At 35.9% G+C, this 20,653-nt stretch overlaps 1 protein-coding gene across 1 annotated transcript in view; it reads left to right on the top strand.

The window, feature by feature from the left end:
* The first annotated feature begins 3,433 nt into the window (after window positions 1–3,433).
* Window positions 3,434–20,653, top strand: part of COL9A1 (collagen type IX alpha 1 chain) — a 90,408-nt gene continuing 73,188 nt past the window's right edge. The window contains exons 1-5 of the mRNA XM_035697416.2: window positions 3,434–3,447; window positions 10,672–10,745; window positions 11,926–12,003; window positions 12,140–12,272; window positions 18,512–18,908. Coding sequence (XP_035553309.1) covers window positions 3,434–3,447; window positions 10,672–10,745; window positions 11,926–12,003; window positions 12,140–12,272; window positions 18,512–18,908 — 696 coding nt within the window. The remainder of the gene's footprint in view (window positions 3,448–10,671; window positions 10,746–11,925; window positions 12,004–12,139; window positions 12,273–18,511; window positions 18,909–20,653) is intronic.

Here is a 20,653-nt window from a genome sequence, read left to right as displayed (position 1 = left end):
ATAAATCCAGAACCAGGAGGCACAGAGATCCCCCAGCAAAATCAACTCAATGTGCACACCAAGGCACATAGTAATTAAAATGGCAAAAAGTAGGATAAAGAGAGAATTTTAAAAGCAGCAAGTGAAAAGATAGTTACATGCAAAGGAAGCCCCATAGAGCTATCAGTAGATTCTTTAGCAGAAACTTTGTAGGACAGAGGGAGTTGATATATTCAAAGTGCTGAATGGGAAAAAAATCTCCACCCAACAATACTTTATCCAGAAAGACTATCATTCAGAATAATAAAATGAATGATAAAGAGTATATCACACAAGCAAAAGCTAAAGGAGTTCATGACCACTAAACCAGCACTATAAGAAATGTCAAAAAGGACACTTTGAGTGGATAGATAAGACCACAAGGGTAAGGAAAGTAGGGAACACAAAAACAATAAAAATAGGTATACTATAAATATCAGTTAAGGAATTCATAAAATAAAATTATGTGAAGTATTACACCCTATGCTTAAAATATAGTGGGGGGTGGTGAGTAAAGAATGGGTTCAGACCTAAGCAACCACCAACTTAATATAGACTTATATGCAGGATGTATGTTTTATACAAATGTAGTAGTAACCGTAAATAAAAAACCAGTGATAGATATGTAAAAAATAAAGAGAAAAGAACCCAAGTATATCACTATCTTTAGTGAACCAGTGAACCATGAAAAAGAGCTGAAAGAAAGGATCAGAGAACTATAGAACAACCACAAAATAAGTAACAATATGGCAATAAATACATATCTAGTAATAGTTACTTTGCATGAAAATGAACTAAATGTTCAATCAAAACATACAAAATGATAGAATGGATAAAGAAACAAGTCCCATCTATATCTGCCTATAAGATTCTTATTTCAAGCCTAAAGACACATGCAGATTAAAAGTGAGGGGATGGAGAAACATTTATCATGCAAATAGATGTAAGCTGAGGTAGCAATACTTATATCAGACAAAATAGACTTTATTTTTTTATTTTTTTTAACTTCCTTTATTTTATTTTATTTTATTTTATTTTATTTTTATTGGTGTTCAATTTACTAACATACAGAATAACCCCCAGTGCCTGTCACCCATTCACTCCCACCCCCCGCCCTCCTCCCCTTCCAACACCCCTAGTTCGTTTCCCAGAGTTAGCAGTCTTTACGTTCTGTCTCCCTTTCTGATATTTCCCACACATTTCTTCCCCCTTCCCTTATATTCCCTTACACTATTATTTATATTCCCCAAAGGAATGAGAACATATAATGTTTGTCCTTCTCCGACTGGCTTACTTCACTCAGCATAATACCCTCCAGTTCCATCCACGTTGAAGCAAATGGTGGGTATTTGTCATTTCTAATAGCTGAGTAATATTCCATTGTATACATAAACCACATCTTCTTTATCCATTCATCTTTCGATGGACACCGAGGCTCCTTCCACAGTTTGGCTATCGTGGCCATTGCTGCTATAAACATCGGGGTGCAGGTGTCCCGGCGTTTCACTGCATCTGTATCTTTGGGGTAAATCCCCAGCAGTGCAATCGCTGGGTCGTAGGGCAGGTATATTTTTAACTGTTTGAGGAACCTCCACACAGTTTTCCAGAGTGGCTGCACCAGTTCACATTCCCACCAACAGTGCAAGAGGGTTCCCTTTTCTCCACATCCTCTCCAACATTTGTTGTTTCCTGCCTTGTTAATTTTCCCCATTCTCACTGGTGTGAGGTGGTATCTCATTGTGGTTTTGATTTGTATTTCCCTGATGGCAAGTGATGCAGAGCATTTTCTCATGTGCATGTTGGCCATGCCTAGGTCTTATTGTGAAAATGTCAATGTTACCCAGGGCAATATACACGTTTAATGCAATCCCTATCAAAATACCATGGACTTTCTTCAGAGAGTTAGAACAAATTATTTTAAGATTTGTGTGGAATCAGAAAAGACCCCGAATAGCCAGGGGAATTTTAAAAAAGAAAACCATATCTGGGGGCATCACAATGCCAGATTTCAGGTTGTACTACAAAGCTGTGGTCATCAAGACAGTGTGGTACTGGCACAAAAACAGACACATAGATCAGTGGAACAGAATAGAGAATCCAGAAGTGGACCCTGAACTTTATGGGCAACTAATATTCGATAAAGGAGGAAAGACTATCCATTGGAAGAAAGACAGTCTCTTCAATAAATGGTGCTGGGAAAATTGGACATCCACATGCAGAAGAATGAAACTAGACCACTCTCTTTCACCATACACAAAGATAAACTCAAAATGGATGAAAGATCTAAATGTGAGACAAGATTCCATCAAAATCCTAGAGGAGAACACAGGCAACACCCTTTTTGAACTCGGCCATAGTAACTTCTTGCAAGATACATCCACGAAGGCAAAAGAAACAAAAGCAAAAATGAACTATTGGGACTTCATCAAGATAAGAAGCTTTTGCACAGCAAAGGATACAGTCAACAAAACTCAAAGACAACCTACAGAATGGGAGAAGATATTTGCAAATGACGTATCAGATAAAGGGCTAGTTTCCAAGATCTATAAAGAACTTATTAAACTCAACACCAAAGAAACAAACAATCCAATCATGAAATGGGCAAAAGACATGAACAGAAATCTCACAGAGGAAGACAAAATAGACTTTAAAACAAAGACTGTAACAAGAGACAAAAAGGGCACCATATAATAAAGAGGACAATCTTTAATATTTATGCATCCAACATGGGAACAATTACATGAAACAATTAATAGCAAACATAAAGGAATTAATCAATAGTAATACAATAATAGAAGGGGACTTTATTTTATTTTTTTTATTGGAGTTCGATTTGCCAACATATAGTATAACACCCAGTTCTCATCCTGTCAAGTGTCCCCCTCAGTGCCCATCACCCAGTCACCCTGTCCCCCCACCCACCTCCCCTTCCACTACCCCTTGTTCATTTCTAGAAGGGGGCTTTAACACCTCACTTATATCAAAGGACATATTGTCCAAACAGAAAATCAACAAGCTAACAATAAAAAAACAAAAACAAAAAACAAAAAACAAAAAACAAAAAAAACAAAAAAACAAGCTAACAGTGGCTTTGAATGACACACTAGACCAATTGGATTCAACAGATATATTCAGAATATCCCACCCTAAAACAGCAGAATACACATTCTTTTCAAGTGCACATGATTCTCCTGAAATGATCACATATTAGGCTATAAAACAAGTCTCAACAAGTTCAAAAAGATCTAAGTCATGAATCTTTTCTGACCGCAATGCTATGAAACTAGAGATCTACCACAAGAAAAAATCTGGAAGGAGCACAAATACATGGAGGTTAAATAAGATGCTACTAACAGTGAATGGGTCAACCAGGAAATCAAATAAGAAATCAAAAATTACATGGAGAGAAATGAAAATGAAAACACAGTGGTGCAAAATCTCTGGTATGAAGCAAAAGCGGTTCTAAGAGGCAAGTGTATAGCAATACAGGCCTACCTCAAGAAGCAAGAAAAATCTTAAATAAACAACCTAACCTTACACTCAAAGGAGCTAGAAAAAAGCACAAATAAAATTCCAAACCAGCAAAAGGAGAAAACTAATAAAGATTGGAACAGAAATAAATGATATAGAAACAAAAAGAATAGAACAGATCAATGAATCCAGGAGCTTGTTCTTCGAAAAGATAAAAAAAAAAAAATTGATAAACCTGTAGCCAGACTCATTTGAGAAAGAAAAAATAAGATGACTCAAACAAAATCATATGAAAGATAAGAAATAATTGACACTACAGAAATACAAATGATTGTAAGATTGTAAGATTATGAAGTTATATGCCAACAAATTGGACAATCTGGGAGAAATGGATACATTCTTAGAAACATATAATTTCCCAACACTGAAGCAGGAAGAAATAGAAAATTTAAACAGGCTGATTACCAGCAATGAAATTGAATTAGTAATAAAATAAAAACTCCTGACAAAAAAAAGCCCAAGGCCAGAGAGCTTGCCAGGTGAATTCTACCAAACATTTTTTTTTTCTACCGAACATTTTTTAAAAAAGATTTTATGTGAATAAACATAAATAAATAAACTGAATCCAACAATACTAAAAAAAATTCAAAAACCATTTGATTTCTCTCATATGTAGAATTTAAGAAATAGCACAAATGAAGAAAGGGAAAAAAAGAGACAAGCCAAAAATCAGACTCTTTCCTATAGAAAACAAACAAGTGGTTACAGAGGAGCGGTGGGTAGGGGGATGGATGAAATAGATGAAGGGGATTAAGAGTATAGCTATCTTGATGAGCACTGGGTAATAATGGGACTGTTGAGTTACTATACTGTACACCTGAAACTAACAGAACACTGTATGTTAACTATACTGGAATTAAAATTCAAAAAAATTTGAGTGTTTAGTGTCTTTCTCCTTCAATAGACTTTCTGAACGATTAGGTTGCTTTGTATTTGCACATTGATTCTGAGAACAACCATAAAATGGAATCAATTATAATAATTCAATATATACATATGGAAACCAACCAAAAATGGAATATCTGCATAAAATCAAAGTTTATTTAAAGACTGGAAATCAAATTCTAGTCTGACTTCTCAGCTCAGGTTTCAAATTGCAGGATTACACTGCCACCTAGTGTAAGCAAACATTTCCCAGCGTGTGAAAGCTAGTGAATGCATAAAATCTCATAGGATGCAACCTAAAACAATGTTTACTTAAAAGTTCTTTGGTAAAAGAGCAAAAGCAATTTCAGAATGAAGGATCTTTCTATATTTTATTAATAGAGTGTGACATGGATTCAGGAATACATTTTATATTTTTTGCTTGATAAATGAGAATAGTGCAGAAGGGAAGGCTTGGGTTTCTGTACTTCATTCTGCCAAGTAAATTTCTTTAATACTTATAACATAAAGAAATTAATACAATTTGTTTTCATAAGCTAATACAATTTATTTTCATAAGTGTTAATGTTTCCAGTAGATCTGTCCTATGGGTACAACTGACGTTTATTTTAAAAAGCTATTTGGCAAGTAATTATGGATTTGCAGACTAATATTTTTAATATCAGTAAAAGGGAAAGTAGCTCAATGGAATTGAAAACATTACCTTTATGATCAGCTTTTCTCACTGGGCCAGCAGCACCAGCATCAACGAGAGAGCTTGTTAGAAATATAAATTCTTAGACCCACCTTAAATCTCCTGAATCAGAAACTCTGGGGGTGAAGCCCAGAGATACATTTTTATCTTCAGGTGATTTTGATGTAGCTTTGGGAACCACTGTTAGAAAGAAGGGCTTATGACATGTAGAAAAAAATGTTGAGTGACCAGCAGGTAAAGTTTGGAAGATGCAAAAGAGACTTAGGACATGAATCAGCTGCTACAAATTGAAGATAATTGATCTGCAAGGAAGCAAATGTAGCAACACATATTGGAAGCACATGTGTGGTGGCGAGGAATTGATTTCTCCCTTCCTTGGGGAGATGCAAATATTCATATTTTTGAGGAAGCAAAAATAATATACCAGAAAGCTTGGAGATGGGGGTGGTATTTATATTAATAACACATTCTTGTATTAATGGCTCATGGCAAGAACACATTTATTTGTGAGTGATTTCAGAGAGAATGGTTATCATCATGGGGCTCTATTAGCTTGCTATATGTGATTAGGCTACAATTACAAATGTAGAGCCAAAATAAGCAGATTAAAAATAGAGCTTTGATTGTGGTAGATTTCTTTACAGTAAAACTTAACTTAATGCAAAACTGTGGGAATCCTCGTTTTAGCAACTCTCTGATTATTAATCAGCTTCTCAGCCAGATTTCTTTGATAAATTTCATGTACTAGCTGTGGCTAATTTGCAGCATCCTCGCACCACTGCTATGTGTCACTAGGCATTTGAATCTTTTGTTTTTAAAAACAAGATATAGAGAAGAAAGCTTACAACTATATACTATTAGGAAGTTAGTTTAAAAAGAGCCTCTTCTTTGTTTTAATCTATAAAATAAATGTGAGACACATGGCATATTTTTTAAAAAGTTGTAAGTTTATGGTAACTTCACTTCAAAAGAATACTTAAAAATATTGTAGTGTAAAAACTAAGGAGTCTTCTTGACTATTCTATGAATTTTATGGGATGTCCAACTATTGTGCCTCCTCAGGTAATAAGAGGAAAGATATCTCTTGACATACCTAGTGCCTACTGCATTCTAATGCAATGTTTTTAAAACCTTGGGTTGCAACCAATTAGCTGGTCCTGAAATCAATTTATTGAGGTAGTCACCATCACTAAAAAATGAAACAGAATAAAACAGAAAATAGGGTGCACTACATTTATATGGATATATATTTTCTTCTGAAACTTGTTTCAGTTGTGTGTATGCATGCATATTTATCAAATCCATCCAATTCATCCTTCAGCAATGCCAGAACCATTTTTCGGAAGACATATCTAAAAAGTTATTATTGGCCTCAAACTCCTCAACCAGCTCCCTTAATAGCCAGAATAAAGTCCAAACTATTTCAAAGGCTTTCAATATCTCCTTACTCAATGTCTCCTGCATGGGTCCTTATATCATTTCAGAAAATGACATCACCATCTACTAGGTTGCTCAAACTTGAAAAGTGTTTCACTCGCCCTCCTCTCCTTTATCCAGTCTACCCTTAGTCTTGTCTCCGGATTCTCATCTAGTCTGAGTCAAAATTTATCATCTCAGAGGAGCCTTTTTTGACCCCTCAATCTTGATCAGCTTCTACACCTATCCCTGCCTTTCTCTAATACACATTGCCCATTTTTGTATATATATTTTTATAACAGTTCCAATTCAAACTATCTTGTCTATTCTTCTACCTGAATTTAGTATCTGTCTCCCCACCAGCTGTAAGGTCCATGGGGCAGGGACCTAGACTTTCTCTGCTGTACCTCTGTGCTGAGACCAGTTCAAGGCTCATGGTAGAAGAGTCACCAATAAATATTTACCAAGTGAAAGAGTTCCTGAATTAAACCTGGGTTCCTAAAATACTCTCTTCTACCTTTTTTGCCAGGGTATCTGCTATTTCATCTGCCCAGAATGTACTGTTCCCACCTATTCTCTTGGTAAGCTTCCATTCATTCTTTAAGATTTCACTTCCTTTATGAAAAATTTCCTGATGCTCCTGGACCGAGTTCATATATGTTCTCAATGGTACTGCAGCTTCATTCCCTCACTGTTTTGCAAACATTTTCATATTGGATTTCCCAACTGGGCTGTGAACTTCCTTGGCACGGCTTTTTGTCTCCTCAACTCCTAGCACTTGGTAAGAATGGTTTTATACTTGGTACATATAGTCATTCACTAAGTGTTTGCTAAATGGTTGAGGACACAAATGAAAGAGAATAGATGATCAAGAAAGATGATTATTTGTGATTATGTTCCCTGATTTAAACTGCAAGTAAATTAAATTCTGGATTTCTAGAGAGGGGAAGATGTGTGTGTGTGTGTGTGTGTGTGTGTGTGTGTGTGTGTGTGTTAGGAGAGGGAGGGAGTAAAAAGAGATGAAAGCATAATTATTCTGCTAAAATATTTCTATTTACAAAATGGATCATCTTTAAATATCGAGCTGTCTTACTGCATTTATGATTTTATATAATTGATCAGATTTCATTTCCACATAGCTTTTTAGGAGCAAACTGTTAGGTAAAGTGAGGGAACAATGTTAGTGATGAAAAAGCTTATGTGTCTGTGACTTTAGAGTGCAATTTGACCTGACCAGAGGGTGTGGGGTTTGCCCTGCTCCCTGCGAGACTCTCGTGTCAAGGTATGAAATATAATTAATAGAAAACAGGGTAGAAAAAGGAGAAAAAGTATCCTTAAATGTGGTGTGTGTGTGTGTGTGTGTGTGTGTGTGTGTATGAGAAAGAGACAGACAGACAGACAGAGAGACAGCGAGAAAGAGAGAGAGAGAGAGAGAGATCTTGTTTTCTCTGGACTTACATTCTTTCTTAATAGAGCTCTAGCTTGCTCTTCAACATCTTACATAAAACTGCCAAACTAGAATAAAGCCAAACCACTTATAAGAAAACCTATTTTGTTCTCATTTAAAAAAACATTTATTAAAATTCCCCCTTCATTTGCCTTCTCATTCTAGCTGTAGAGGACTGTTCAAAGTGGGAGGAGGAGGGGACAAAAGCAGGTAAGATCTTTAAAACACTTAACAAAAGGATTTCTCAAACACTTAATTACACAGGAAAATCTGCCTCTTTTGTCTCCCACAGTAAATAGTATTAGAAGATCTGTGATACAAATAAAGAACTTAAGTGGAGAGGATCCCTTTGGAAAATGCCCCTTGCCTTGTGAATCTAGGGCTGGCTTACCTTGTGTGATTTCAGAGAGGTCCCCAGCTGCACGGTTTCTCTTCTGAAGTCCTACCATTAGAGTTCAGGTTTTTTTTTGTGTTGGTTTTGTTTTTGTTTTTTGTTTTTTTTGTTTTTTGATTAGTTAACTGCTCCATTTACGTAAGCCCTGGTCAACTTTCAAGAAAAAGCCAGGCTAGAACCATTTATAATTCTGTGATTCAGCCAAAATGGCTGCCTTTGGGAACCATAATTTTGATTGATGGAAGGAGAATGACAAGGCCCTGTGGAGAGTCCAAACAACATGAAGAAATGGATGTCCTAATGCCAGGGGAGAGACAGGGAGGTCAAAAGTAGAAACTAGAAAGAGGAACAAATGAGGTAGATGTTCAGGTTTACCTGGCTCTCAGCTCATCATGGCAAACAAATTCTCCATCAAACTGAGGAAAACAGAAGAGGAAAGAATTTTTTTTAAAGAAACAAACAAAAAAATAATACCATTTATTTTGCAATTAAAAAATTCAATTGATTTAAAAATTAAAGAAATATCAAGAAAACAAAACTACCTCATACTAGACACCAAAACTTATTAAGATCAGTGGATCATCTGAACCTGACAAGTATTTGTTTTTGATTGGACACTGATGTCTCCCAAGATGGGACAAAAAGCAGACCATCCCAAGTGGATAAGGTGGAGGCTCTTTCTTGAAGTATTTAGGTTCTGAAGAGAAGATGGATATATGTGATATGGTGTTGATAAAAAAAACCTTTCCCTTCAGGTCTATGCTCCTTGTAACATGTTCTCAACTTGTTTATAGAGGATAATATGTTGTTTACGTCCCAGGATATTCTGCTTAGCTCTGGTAATTATAGAGCTTAAGAAGAAATAAAAACTAGGGGACTTGATATTACATTTTACCAAGTTTTTTGTGCCTCAATTGTCTAACCTGTAGAATAGGAGTCATTTTAGTTTTACTTTATAGTGTTTAGAGAATTAAATGTTATCAGGCTTTAAGCATTTTCAACAGAGGGGTCAAATACTGAAGTGTTAGTTATAATGATGATGACAATGGGAAAGAATGACTGTTCCCCTGTGCCAGGCATTTGATTTTCTGCTTTGATATCTTGTTTCATTCTCAAAACAATTGTTTTAGGTAGCTATTTTCAACCCACTTTTCATCTAAGGTAGCTGAGTTACACACAGATTAACTAATTTGCCCCAAAACATACAACTGGTAAACTTCAGAACAAATGGAGATTCAAATCTAGGTTGGCTGTGCACCAAGGCCCCCATGAGTTCCCACATCTCTGCTTTCCAGTGAGCCCCTCTTTACCTCAGTCCTCTAAAAGCATTCACTGTATTTCTATAGCAGTTCTAAAAGCTTCCATTGTATTCCTATAGCAGCTTGCCTGAGTTTTTCTGGTGAATTTCTCCACATCCTGACTTTTTTTCTTTTCAGCAAACTTTCCCTTGCTAATCCCTCCTTCAGTGTAACCTTGTTAGCTTTGAGGACACACCCCTGGCTGGGCCTGGGCTTACAGGGCCACCTCTCCCCACCCCTTCCCTCTCCTGTGGTTTAAAGTGTCACCGATGCCTTTGGCTCACTCCCTTTGCTTTAAGTCCTTACACAGGCAGGACGAACCAAGGCTGGGCCTGGAACCCATTAGTCCTGGGGTGACAGTGAAGGGGTCTTGGGGGGAGTGCTGACCTCCCCTACAACCCCTTCATAGCCGGGACTGTTGGCACAAAAGAAAAACGAATGGGAAAATGAAGAACTTCTGGTAAGACCTTGACACTGGAAAGAGTGGTGGGGAGACTGGGTTGGGGGCCCTCGGAACCAAGGGTCTGTGTTTCTGCAGCGGTAGTGGGATAAGAGGAGGTGAAGGTAGATGGGGAGGGGAGAGGAGAGAGAGAGAGACTCAGAGAGACAGGGAAAGACAGATGGGAGTGAAACAAAAGAATAAGCATAAGAGGAGAGAGAGAAAGGAGAAAGAGAGAGCTATTAAAGTGAAGAGGGAGAAATATTAGGATGAAAGAAAACATAGACAAGGAAATAGATGTAAAAACAGTGAAATAGGGAGATACAGAGAAAGTATGATAAAGCAAATAGCGATCTCATGATTGTTTTAGAAGGAGCTGGAAACGTGAGACTTCATTAAATCTCTCAAGAGTTCAAAGTCAAATGGAAAAAGTAAACTATACTGAGATTTGATTACCTTCATTAATTGTGTTTACCATATTTCCAGATATTTAAGTAGTCCTCATCTGGAGGGACTCCTATTTGAGTCATTTTCTTTTCTCCTCTTCAGGAAAATTCCAGTTTTCTTCTTTGTATGCAGTTTTCTGGGATCTTGGACATCTGCAGCTGTCAAACGTCGCCCAAGTAAGGGCCACAGTTTCTGCATTTTGAAATATCACTTGTTCCCAGAAAGGATCAGACAGGACGGTGGTTGAGTGAGGGCTGAATGAAATATCCATGGTCCTCCACAGCCTTACTCTTCAATCCTGCTTTAGCCATGGGTTTATTCCATGGCTGGTTTTATGTGGCCAATACTGGGTATAGAAATCCCGGCTGTGATCACAATTGGCAGGAAAACCAACCTGTGTACTCTAGTGCCTTGCACATTGGACCTACTTGGTTAATGTGGTGATTGGTAATGTTGGCTGGGTGGACCGATGGATGGATGAATGGATGGGTGAATGACCTGGAGTCAGGGGAGGTGTAAAGAGTATTTTGATGTATTGGGATGGCTGGGCCAAAACTTGTAGCTGGAAAATGCTTTTTCTGAAGTCTAGGAAGCCTCTGTTGTCAGATGAGTCTTAGCAAGGTGCTGGGGTTATACAGTTACAAGAAGCTTTCTTAAAAACTTCTTCCCTGCAACCTTCCACATGTGTAAGGAGCATCCAATTTAATTCTAGGATTTCTCATTGAATTAAGAGTTTAATTATTTTCATGATTCTTGTATCTTCATTACTTTTCCCTATTCTAGGAGGATACCAATGGTCTACGTCGGCACCCATTTTTGATCTCTTAGAATGAATTTGTAAAATTAAAAGCATCTTATATACTTTATTTTGGATTAATAAATCCCAACTCTCCCTCCAAACTCCTCTATTTAACAAAGATTCCTAAGAACTCTGCTCTCCAGAAATCCCACTAACTGGCTCAAGGCTGGCTCTGGATTCTGTTAGGTATTCTAAAATATGTGGTGTTTAAGGAATATTTTCTAGTCCAAGCCACCAGAAGTTTTCCAAACAGGCATCTGACACTGTGCCATTCAGAACATTGCGCAGCTCTCATTCCAAAAGGAACAAATTCCTAACTTCCTCCAAAGGAACATTTTCCCAGTACAAATTATTAAAACTCTACACTCTGTTTCCCTTCTAGGATGAGATGAATTAATTATAATTTTAGAGCCATAGAATTAAAGCCAAATACACTATAAGCAAGCTATTTGGCATATTATTCTACTATAAATAGTTGTCCAGCCCTTATTGTTATTGATATATCTTCATGGTCCTTGTAGTGGTTGGTGTAGGATGACATGCTAACTCTTTTGCAGGATTCCCTGTTAATTCAAATTCTAATGGTGGAAATGAACTCTGTCCAAAGGTCAGGATTGGCCAAGATGATTTGCCAGGCAAGTAACCTTATATCATATTGAAAATGCATGCTTTCTATGAACCTACCTGATACATTCTTTTATTTGGAAGGTTGTGGTAAGGAATGTAACCCATTTCATTTTAGACTTTTTATTTTGTGTTCCCTTTCTGTAGGGTTTGACTTGATTTCTCAGTTCCAGGTAGATAAAGCAGCATCTAGAAGAGCTATTCAGAGGGTAGTGGGATCAACTGCATTACAAGTGGCTTACAAACTGGGAAATAATGCAGACTTCAGGATTCCAACAAGGTATATAAAAATATTTTATTTAATTATCTGCCTCAAATGCATTTTTAAAAATGAAAAGCTATCCAATGTTAGAAAATCTTCTCATACTGAATCCTTGTTAGATCATGATTTTATTTAAAGATGAAGAAATATATTTACTTATCTATCTTCAGTCTTCAGTGTTTAAATATATGAATGTTCTTCATGTCTCCAGTATGTAATTTACTTTTCATTCCAGAGAGAAAAAAAAAATCACTGAGACCATTATACATTGATTCAGGACATGTTCTTATTACTTTGCTCTCTGTTTTTGTATAATTTTTGTCTGGTTTTGGCTGAAAGGACCCTCTGTGCAAATTGCCAGAGGTTAAGCATAAATTTAACTAGGAACCGCGGAGTGGTTAGAACTCTCAATGGTGCTGTTCAAGCGTCCTGGTGCTGAAATTGAACCACACATCTCCTGCTTGGTTCCTGGCAGGAATCAAACAAAAGCAAAATTAGAATAATGGTAACTGGAGCAATGGTAGTAATAATAATTTCAAAATCCTCCATTTCATTTAACTTCTTCTCTAGAACTGTTTTTTATCCTTTAAATTATTCATAACTGTGGTGCTTTAGTGTATGGAAGTGTTGAGTCATACCGTTGTTATGAATGAACTTCAGGACTTTTAGTTTTATATCACCTAAATACTTTATATATATTTATCATAATTATTGTATGTTTTAGTGCACTGTGAAAAATTGAATTAAGATTCTTTTGATAGACGAACCAGAAAATTAGGGCTTTGATAAAAAGGTATAAAAGTAAATAATGATTAATTAGAACAGTAAAAGACTATTTTAAAGCTCTAAATGTTTATAATAGTGAAAATTTTGGTCAAATTAGAATATTCTGATGTAGTACCAGACTGCAGATAGAAATTTATGTTTTGAACATATGAACTATGTATTTTTTTTCCAAATATGAACTATATTTTATAAAATGACAATAGTTCACTGCATAAGCTCTTTTTAGAAATTTGTTAATTAACATTAAATCTCATCGTCATCGCAACCCTGTGGTAGAGACATTATTATTCACATTTTATAAAGCAGGAAACTGAGGCCAGAAGTTTAAGTTACTTACATGAGGTCCCAGGGTTGGGAGGTGCTGGAAGGATTGAAGTTCAGGCAGAATGGTGCTTCAACTGACCCTGGAAAATTATTCACATTTGGAAAGATTATAGGCATGATAACAGCTACTGACTTTTTTTTTTTTGCTTCTATTTTCTTTTCATGCACAGAAGTGCTAGTTGTGTGTGTGTGTGTTTAAAGTAGGCTCCATGCCCAGTGTGGAGTCCTATTTGCATTCTTTTTTTTTTTTAATTTATTTATTTATTCATGAGAGACACACAGAGAGAGGCAGGGACATAGGTAGAGGGAAAAGCAGGCTCCTTGCAGGGAGCCCGATGTGGACTCAATCCCGGATCCTGGGATCACACCCTGAGCCAAAGGCAGACACTCAACCACTGAGCCACCCAGGTGTCCCTCTTAGTTGCGCTCTTAAATAAGCTTTAAAAAGTTCGTTTTTTTTTTAATAAAATAAACATGACGCAAGACCCCTCGATGCTGACATAATTCTCTCTTCTATGATTTGAGCTACAATCTGGACTGTCATTAAGTAAATCTAATTTCAGATATTGACCAACTTGAGGCCACATAAACTCATACCTCGTGCTCATCTTTGCTGTTGCTCTTCTCTAAGTTCCTAGAGCTGTCACTAAATATTTGTCACAGTATATAACCAATGTTCCATATTCTCTGTTTCCTTGACTCTCTGCCCCCCTAAAAATCCTGATTTACTGGCAAAACTCATTAAAAGATGAAAAAAGAATTAGGTAGGAAGTAGAAAAAAAGTAGGGGAAAGAAATAAAAAAAGGAAGGGAGAGTCAGAGCACTGAGATAAATGGAGTCCCAAATAGGTAATAAGGTGTATTCTTGGGCAAAATACCTACACTATCTTTATTTCAGTCTCTTCAGAATAAATTAGGAATAATAATAATTAGGTCATAGATTTGCCATGAAGATCAAATATTAATAAATTGGAGAGAGCTTGGATGAAGCCTGGCACACAGTGGTATTTGTTAAGTATTTGTCTAAGTAGTGGGGAGCACTATAAGGAGCAGATGGGAACCTTTTCTCCTTAGTGGATTCTTTCTTTTCAAGCTGTCCTCCCAGTCCTACTCTTTCCAAGTGGCAAGAAAGGCAGGGTTTGGAATTTCTTTCAGATCATGTGGGGAGCAGTTTTGGTTTAAAGGAAATGTCTATACTGAGAATATAGGTTATGAGGGAATGAAAAGAAAACCTTAACAGGATCTTCATGGGAGGGAAATGAGAGTATGGTATATAAAGCTGATATAATAGAGTCACAATTTACCTTCATCTTTTCAATTTTTTAAAAAGATTATGAAATATTTTTTGCTGCTTTTTATTATTTAGACATAATAGTATATTCTCAACTCAAACTTACAAACATTTTGTGTTTGTTTACATTAACAAATAAAATTATTAGCTCTTTTTTGGCTTAAGGTCATAAACAAATGTTTCAAGTTCTAGTTTTCTTATCTTTTATTCAAACCTTTACAGTTCTTCTTTTAAGGTACTTTGTACAGATGTAACATAATGAAATAAATCATTTATAGATCTAGCTACTTTTACATTATGTGTGCTGTCAAGTTTACTTATTGATGTGCATAGCATATTTGCAAGAACGGAATCTCAGGTGTTCAAAAAAGACAATGGTACTGACTGCTATATAAATTAGACTTGTGAGGACTTCTAAAAGGTCCTAAGTAAATATAAATAATATATATTTTATTAATTTGAACACTGAAAGGAATTTTCTTCTCTTATATTGACAAATTATATTACCTAGTTTAAAAGATTAAGAACATAATAATCTTGATTATAGTTATATACATACACAAATATATACATATATATTATCTTCATGTTTATGAATACAGAGAGCAGATGGATACATTTAATTTAACATATGTCTATAAATGAACTGTTCTAACAACCCCAGTCACCAACTCATTTTTATTTTTTATTTTTTTATTTTTTAAAAATATCTTATTTATTTATTCATGAGAGACACAGAGATTGAGAGGCAGAGACACAGGCAGAGGGAGGAGCCAGCTCCAAGCAGGAAGCCGGACGTGGGACTCGATCCAGGGTCTCCAGGATCACGCCCTGGACTGAACGTGGCGCTAAACCACTGAGCCACCCGGGCTGCCCACCAACTCATTTTTTAAAAAAGTTTTTGGCATTATAAAACCAAGTCAATGGTATATAGGGACATTATGTTCTATCCTACCTTCAACATAATCTCTTTGCTCATTTAGCAGGAAAGATGAGATGAAGCATAAGTTGGGAGAGATTCCTGAGTCAACCTGATGATGTATTTGCAAAAGAGTCACTTAGACAAGTTACTATGACTTGTGGAATCAAAGCAAGATAAGTTTGTTTTACCTAGGGACTGATAAATTCTACAGCCTTGCTAAGTCATCTGTAAACAAATACATTAGTGGCACAGGTTTACAAAAACCTAGAAAAAGAATGCTTTAAAGAAGAGAATAAAACTTTAAGATTTATCTTCCTTCTATGAAATTCTCTTACCTCAACAATAACTGTATTTGGACAAAAAAGAAAAATGAATTCTTTAAACATCTGTTTAAATCCAGATCATTAAGTAAGAAGAATATTAAAATAACATACTCACAATTTAAATAGATACTTGTCAAATTTCACCATTGAATAAAATGTGTTTTAAAGATTTTATTTATTTATTCATGAGAGACACAGAGAGAGAGAGAAAGAGAGGCAGTGACACAGACAGAGGGAGAAGCAGGCTCCATGCAGGGAACCTGATGTGGGACTTGATCCAGGGACTCTAGGATCCCTCCCTGGACCAAAGGCATGCGCTAAACTGCTGAGCCACCCAGGGATTCTATGAATAAAAATTTTAAACTTATCTCCCAGCTCCAAGTTAATTGAGGTCAGTTAAATGAAATGTAAAAACGTCTATAAGGTTTTTGTAATTATACAGTAGGTAATATACTGTCATCAGTGAAAGTGAAACTTAGTTTCTTCTCTAGAGGTTATTCTGGAATATGCATATTCTGGAGAATTGAAGTCAAAGGAAATATGTCAAACAAAATTGATATTAAAAGTAAATATCAAAATAGATGTGGGCATTTTTATCCTTGGGAAATAGTTCTTGCACACATTTTTTTTTCTTCTTTAGCTTCAAACTGAATATTTTAAATGTATTTGTTGAAACCTCCTGTATACTTAAAAAAAAAGATATTATTTGTTTGAGACACACAGAAAGAGAAGCATGAGTGAAGGAGAGGGGTAAAGGGAGAGGGAGAAGCAGACCCCACTGAGCAGAGAGCCCAATGTGGGGCTTAATCTCAGAACTCTGAGATTGTGACTTGAGCCAAAGGCAGACACTTAACTGACTGAGCCAACCAAGTGGCCTCAAACCTCCTATATACTTGACAAACATTTAATGAATTGGGAATTTTGTAATAAGTATATTGCAAATCACCAGTGATCACCAGTACATATCACCAGTGATCATTTAAGAATGTGTACTAACAAAGCAATTCACCCAGGATTATTAATAAAAACAAAGTCGTTTTAGAACATAACGGTTAAAAGAAGTACTTGGATGCTAAAAGGGAATTCAGATGAAAAGCTTCATATTTTTGTTATTTTTGTCAGCAAAGCAATGAAATTTCTTGACATAGTTGACCCATTTATTGAAGGTGTGCAAAAATATTTGTAGTAAAGAGTTATATGTTTGTTTATGCAGTTGTGAGAGATGATAAAATTTTATAGTTAAAATCAAAGTAAAGATAGAAAATCTCAGTAAATTGAGTAATTTCATTTATTGCTAAACATTCTTGGAACTGAATAATTTTTTTGGTTTAGAAATTCTTGACCTCCTCAAAATATATTTTAATGCAACTGACAATAACATGTATGCCAATACGATAAATTTATGTGTTACTCTTTTTGCTACAAATTAAATCAGCATCCACTTAGATATTCCTTCTTGCTTTTCTCTTTTTCATTTCAGAAGAGGGGCTATTTAACAGGAGTCTGACCGGAAGGAAAGTTATTTGGGGCTTTGAACTCTGGTCCATAATTATTTTCAGAAATGTCAAATGTTATTATTTACCAAACAAAATTAATGGCATCTAGTTTTCATAGCATTCTTTCCTTCCTTAGGAATTTTTCTATACTGAGGAGGAGAAAGGTAGAAAAACCTTCAAGCTTGTGAAAGATGATGCTTACCTTTAATATGTTCTGATTTTTAAAAATTGCAGTCACAGCTTTTAGCAGCTTGGTTTCAACAAAAGAAGATCCAGGTAGTTGCTGCTGAGATCACAGTTCCCACATGGACTGGAGATGGCTTTAGGACACTGCAGTTGTATGTTGCTATTTAAAGCAATAAAAGAAGGAGCAATGATACAGACTTAGTTGTCAGGTCCTGAAACAACTGGACTGGAGTAGAGAATTAAGAACTGGCCAGTTTTCCCTTGTCATACATCCAGTGACAAGCAACCAGATGCTACTTTAATGTTACACTTTAAACTCCTTGGAAAAGACTAACATGCTCAGTGTGAAGGAGCTTCTCAAGTCTGTATGGTTACTGATTCTCAAAATGCAAATGTGGGTCTAGGATAGGATATAATTGTGGAGCGAACTACCCAGGTAATTATGGAAATGACAAATACTCCTAACAATGTGCTATATAAAAAATTTAAAAGCTGCTTTAATTAAATGGCTTTATTAACTAGTAGAGCTGATATGGATTCTGAATTATTTCTTCTTTAATTTGTGGAAGGAATGCTGCCAAGAAACTTGCAAGAATATGTTTTTTGGCTGAGATGGAACTGCTGTACAGGAGCTCTTTAGGTAGCATAAATAGTAATATTGTTGGGGTTATGTAGCATTGGGAACCCAACTTAACTATGAGGAGTGAGGAAAGGCTTTTTTTTTTAATGTGTATTTTAGGATGGAGCATTAACGTATGTGAATGATTGAAGGTCTTTATGGGCAGTCATGAAAGAACAAACAGGGCATAGTTTTTCACACTGTAGCCTTTCTGTAGGTCTAGAATCTAAAAAAGCATAATAAGAAAATATGATAATATGCATGGGCACAGAAAACAAGACGTTTATTTACTGTTTTAAATTTTTACTCAGGGATTTATATCCCAGTGGTCTGCCTGAAGAATACTCCTTTTTAACTACCTTTCGGATGACTGGAAGCACACTTGAAAAGAACTGGAGCATTTGGCAGATTCAGGATTCCTCAGGGAAGGAGCAAGTTGGCGTGAAGATTAATGGCCAAACAAAATCTGTTGCATTTTCATACAAGGGAGTGGATGGAAGTCTCCAAACTGCAACTTTTTCAAATTTGCCTTCTTTGTTTGATTCCCAATGGCATAAGATCATGATTGGTGTGGAAAGGAGTAGTGCTACTCTTTTTGTTGATTGCAACAGGATTCAATCCTTACCTATAAAGCCAAGAGGCCAAATTGATGTTGATGGCTTTGCTGTGCTGGGAAAACTTGCAGATAATCCTCAAGTTTCTGTTCCGGTAAGTATAAAAAGTATGGTGTACATGGTTGATTCAAATGAAACTGGATTGCTAAAAACTAATATGTCAGGTATCTTTGATAATCATCTGAATATCTTAAGCAATAAATAGTTATTCATTTTCAAAATTCCCTCAAACACTTACTCAAAAAGTATTCAGTGCCTATCTTGTGCATTGCATATATCAAAGGGAATGGGAAATCAAGAGAAAGTCAAGTAAATGGCTCCTGGTCTGGAAGAATTTCAAGTCTACTTGGAAGATGCTACATACCTACTGGAGCTCTCAGAATCCTTCAGAGGACATGTAAAAGAAGCCAATACTGGTGTGGCTTACATTGTGTATATATAAATAACTAATGAGAATATTCAAAGTAAGGTTAATATGAATGGTGGATTTAGTTAGTCAAGAATTCTGTGCTTCTTGAAGGCAATGAACCTTGAAATAGAAGGATCTGAACTAGTGAAAAGTGTATTCTAGCTGAGGGAAAGAGCATTAAATGAAAAGAAAGTGGAGAATAAGTGGGCCCAATCAAAGTTTTGGAGACCAGCTGGTTTGGATGAAATGTGTAAGTGAATATGTGTGTGTGTGTGTGTGTGTGTGAGAGAGAGAAAGAGAGAGAGAGATGAGGGGAAGTGGGGTAGGAGATACTAACTGCAGGGTATGAGAGATAAAGTTAGGAAGTCGTACAGTATCTGATTAACAAAAATGAAAAGTATATAGATGGTACAATATTTATGTATTTAGAAGTAGGTCTTGCATGACATATTATAAAAGTAAAGGATTTTATAACTCTGTTCAGGATTTTACTGTAGAGTTTCATGGATATAAAGGTTAGGAATTATTTAATAACAGAATAATTCTGCCAATCAATAACATATAGTTCTATCATTTTGAATTGTTAAATTTTCATTGAACAATCCTTTAAAAGGGTATTTTATGATATAATTACAGGAATTAAAAATATGTCTTATAAGTGTTCTTTCTAAATTAAAGAATTTAGAGCTCAATAAACTATAGAGCTCAATAAACTATTGAGGCCAATGTATTCTCTCTCTCTCTCTCATACAAGACTATTAAATTCTAGTCACAAAACTCATATCATGGCATGTAGCAGGGGTGATACAATGATTTTGAATTGTTTCCGTGTACTTCTCCAAAGAAAAAAAGGTTATCAGGCACTCAGTAATGGAATTGTTCAAATAGCTTATTTTCAAGGGAAGAATTGTGATTAGTGTGAAGGGTAGTGTGAAATTTCTATATTCTGTGATGGACAGGAAGCAATTTGTAGCTGCCACATTACTGCTCTGGCTTGTAGACACTTGAGAAAGTATTTCTTCAACTAATGAGTTATCACACCTCAAGTGGATGGGTTAAAAAGCCAATGGGACTACTATTGCCATCTTGAAAGTTTGTGCAGTGAGGTTGTTGCAATGGCATGGGATTGGTTTGCAGACAACACCAAACTTCTGCAGTGTCCGTGTCATTTCTGGACTATGGATAAGGGCAGGGAGACCTTAAGGCACCTCTTTAATAAAATGATCATCAATCAAGTACTCACAAAAATTGATTTATTGATTCATTGGCCTTGAAAAACATTTCACTTTTTTTTTGTAGCTTCAAGTTTTTATTTAAATTTCAGTTAGTTAATATACAGTGTAATATTAGTTTCAGGTATAGAATTTGGTGATCCATCCCTTACATACAACATCTAGTGCTTATCACAACCAACATCCTCCTTAATACCT

Source organism: Canis lupus, chromosome 12 (assembly GCF_003254725.2).
Source record: "Canis lupus dingo isolate Sandy chromosome 12, ASM325472v2, whole genome shotgun sequence".
Classification (NCBI taxonomy): Eukaryota; Metazoa; Chordata; class Mammalia; order Carnivora; family Canidae; genus Canis; species Canis lupus.
The sequence above is the reverse complement of the archived record's forward strand: the minus strand, read 5'-3'. Positions and strand labels throughout refer to the sequence as shown.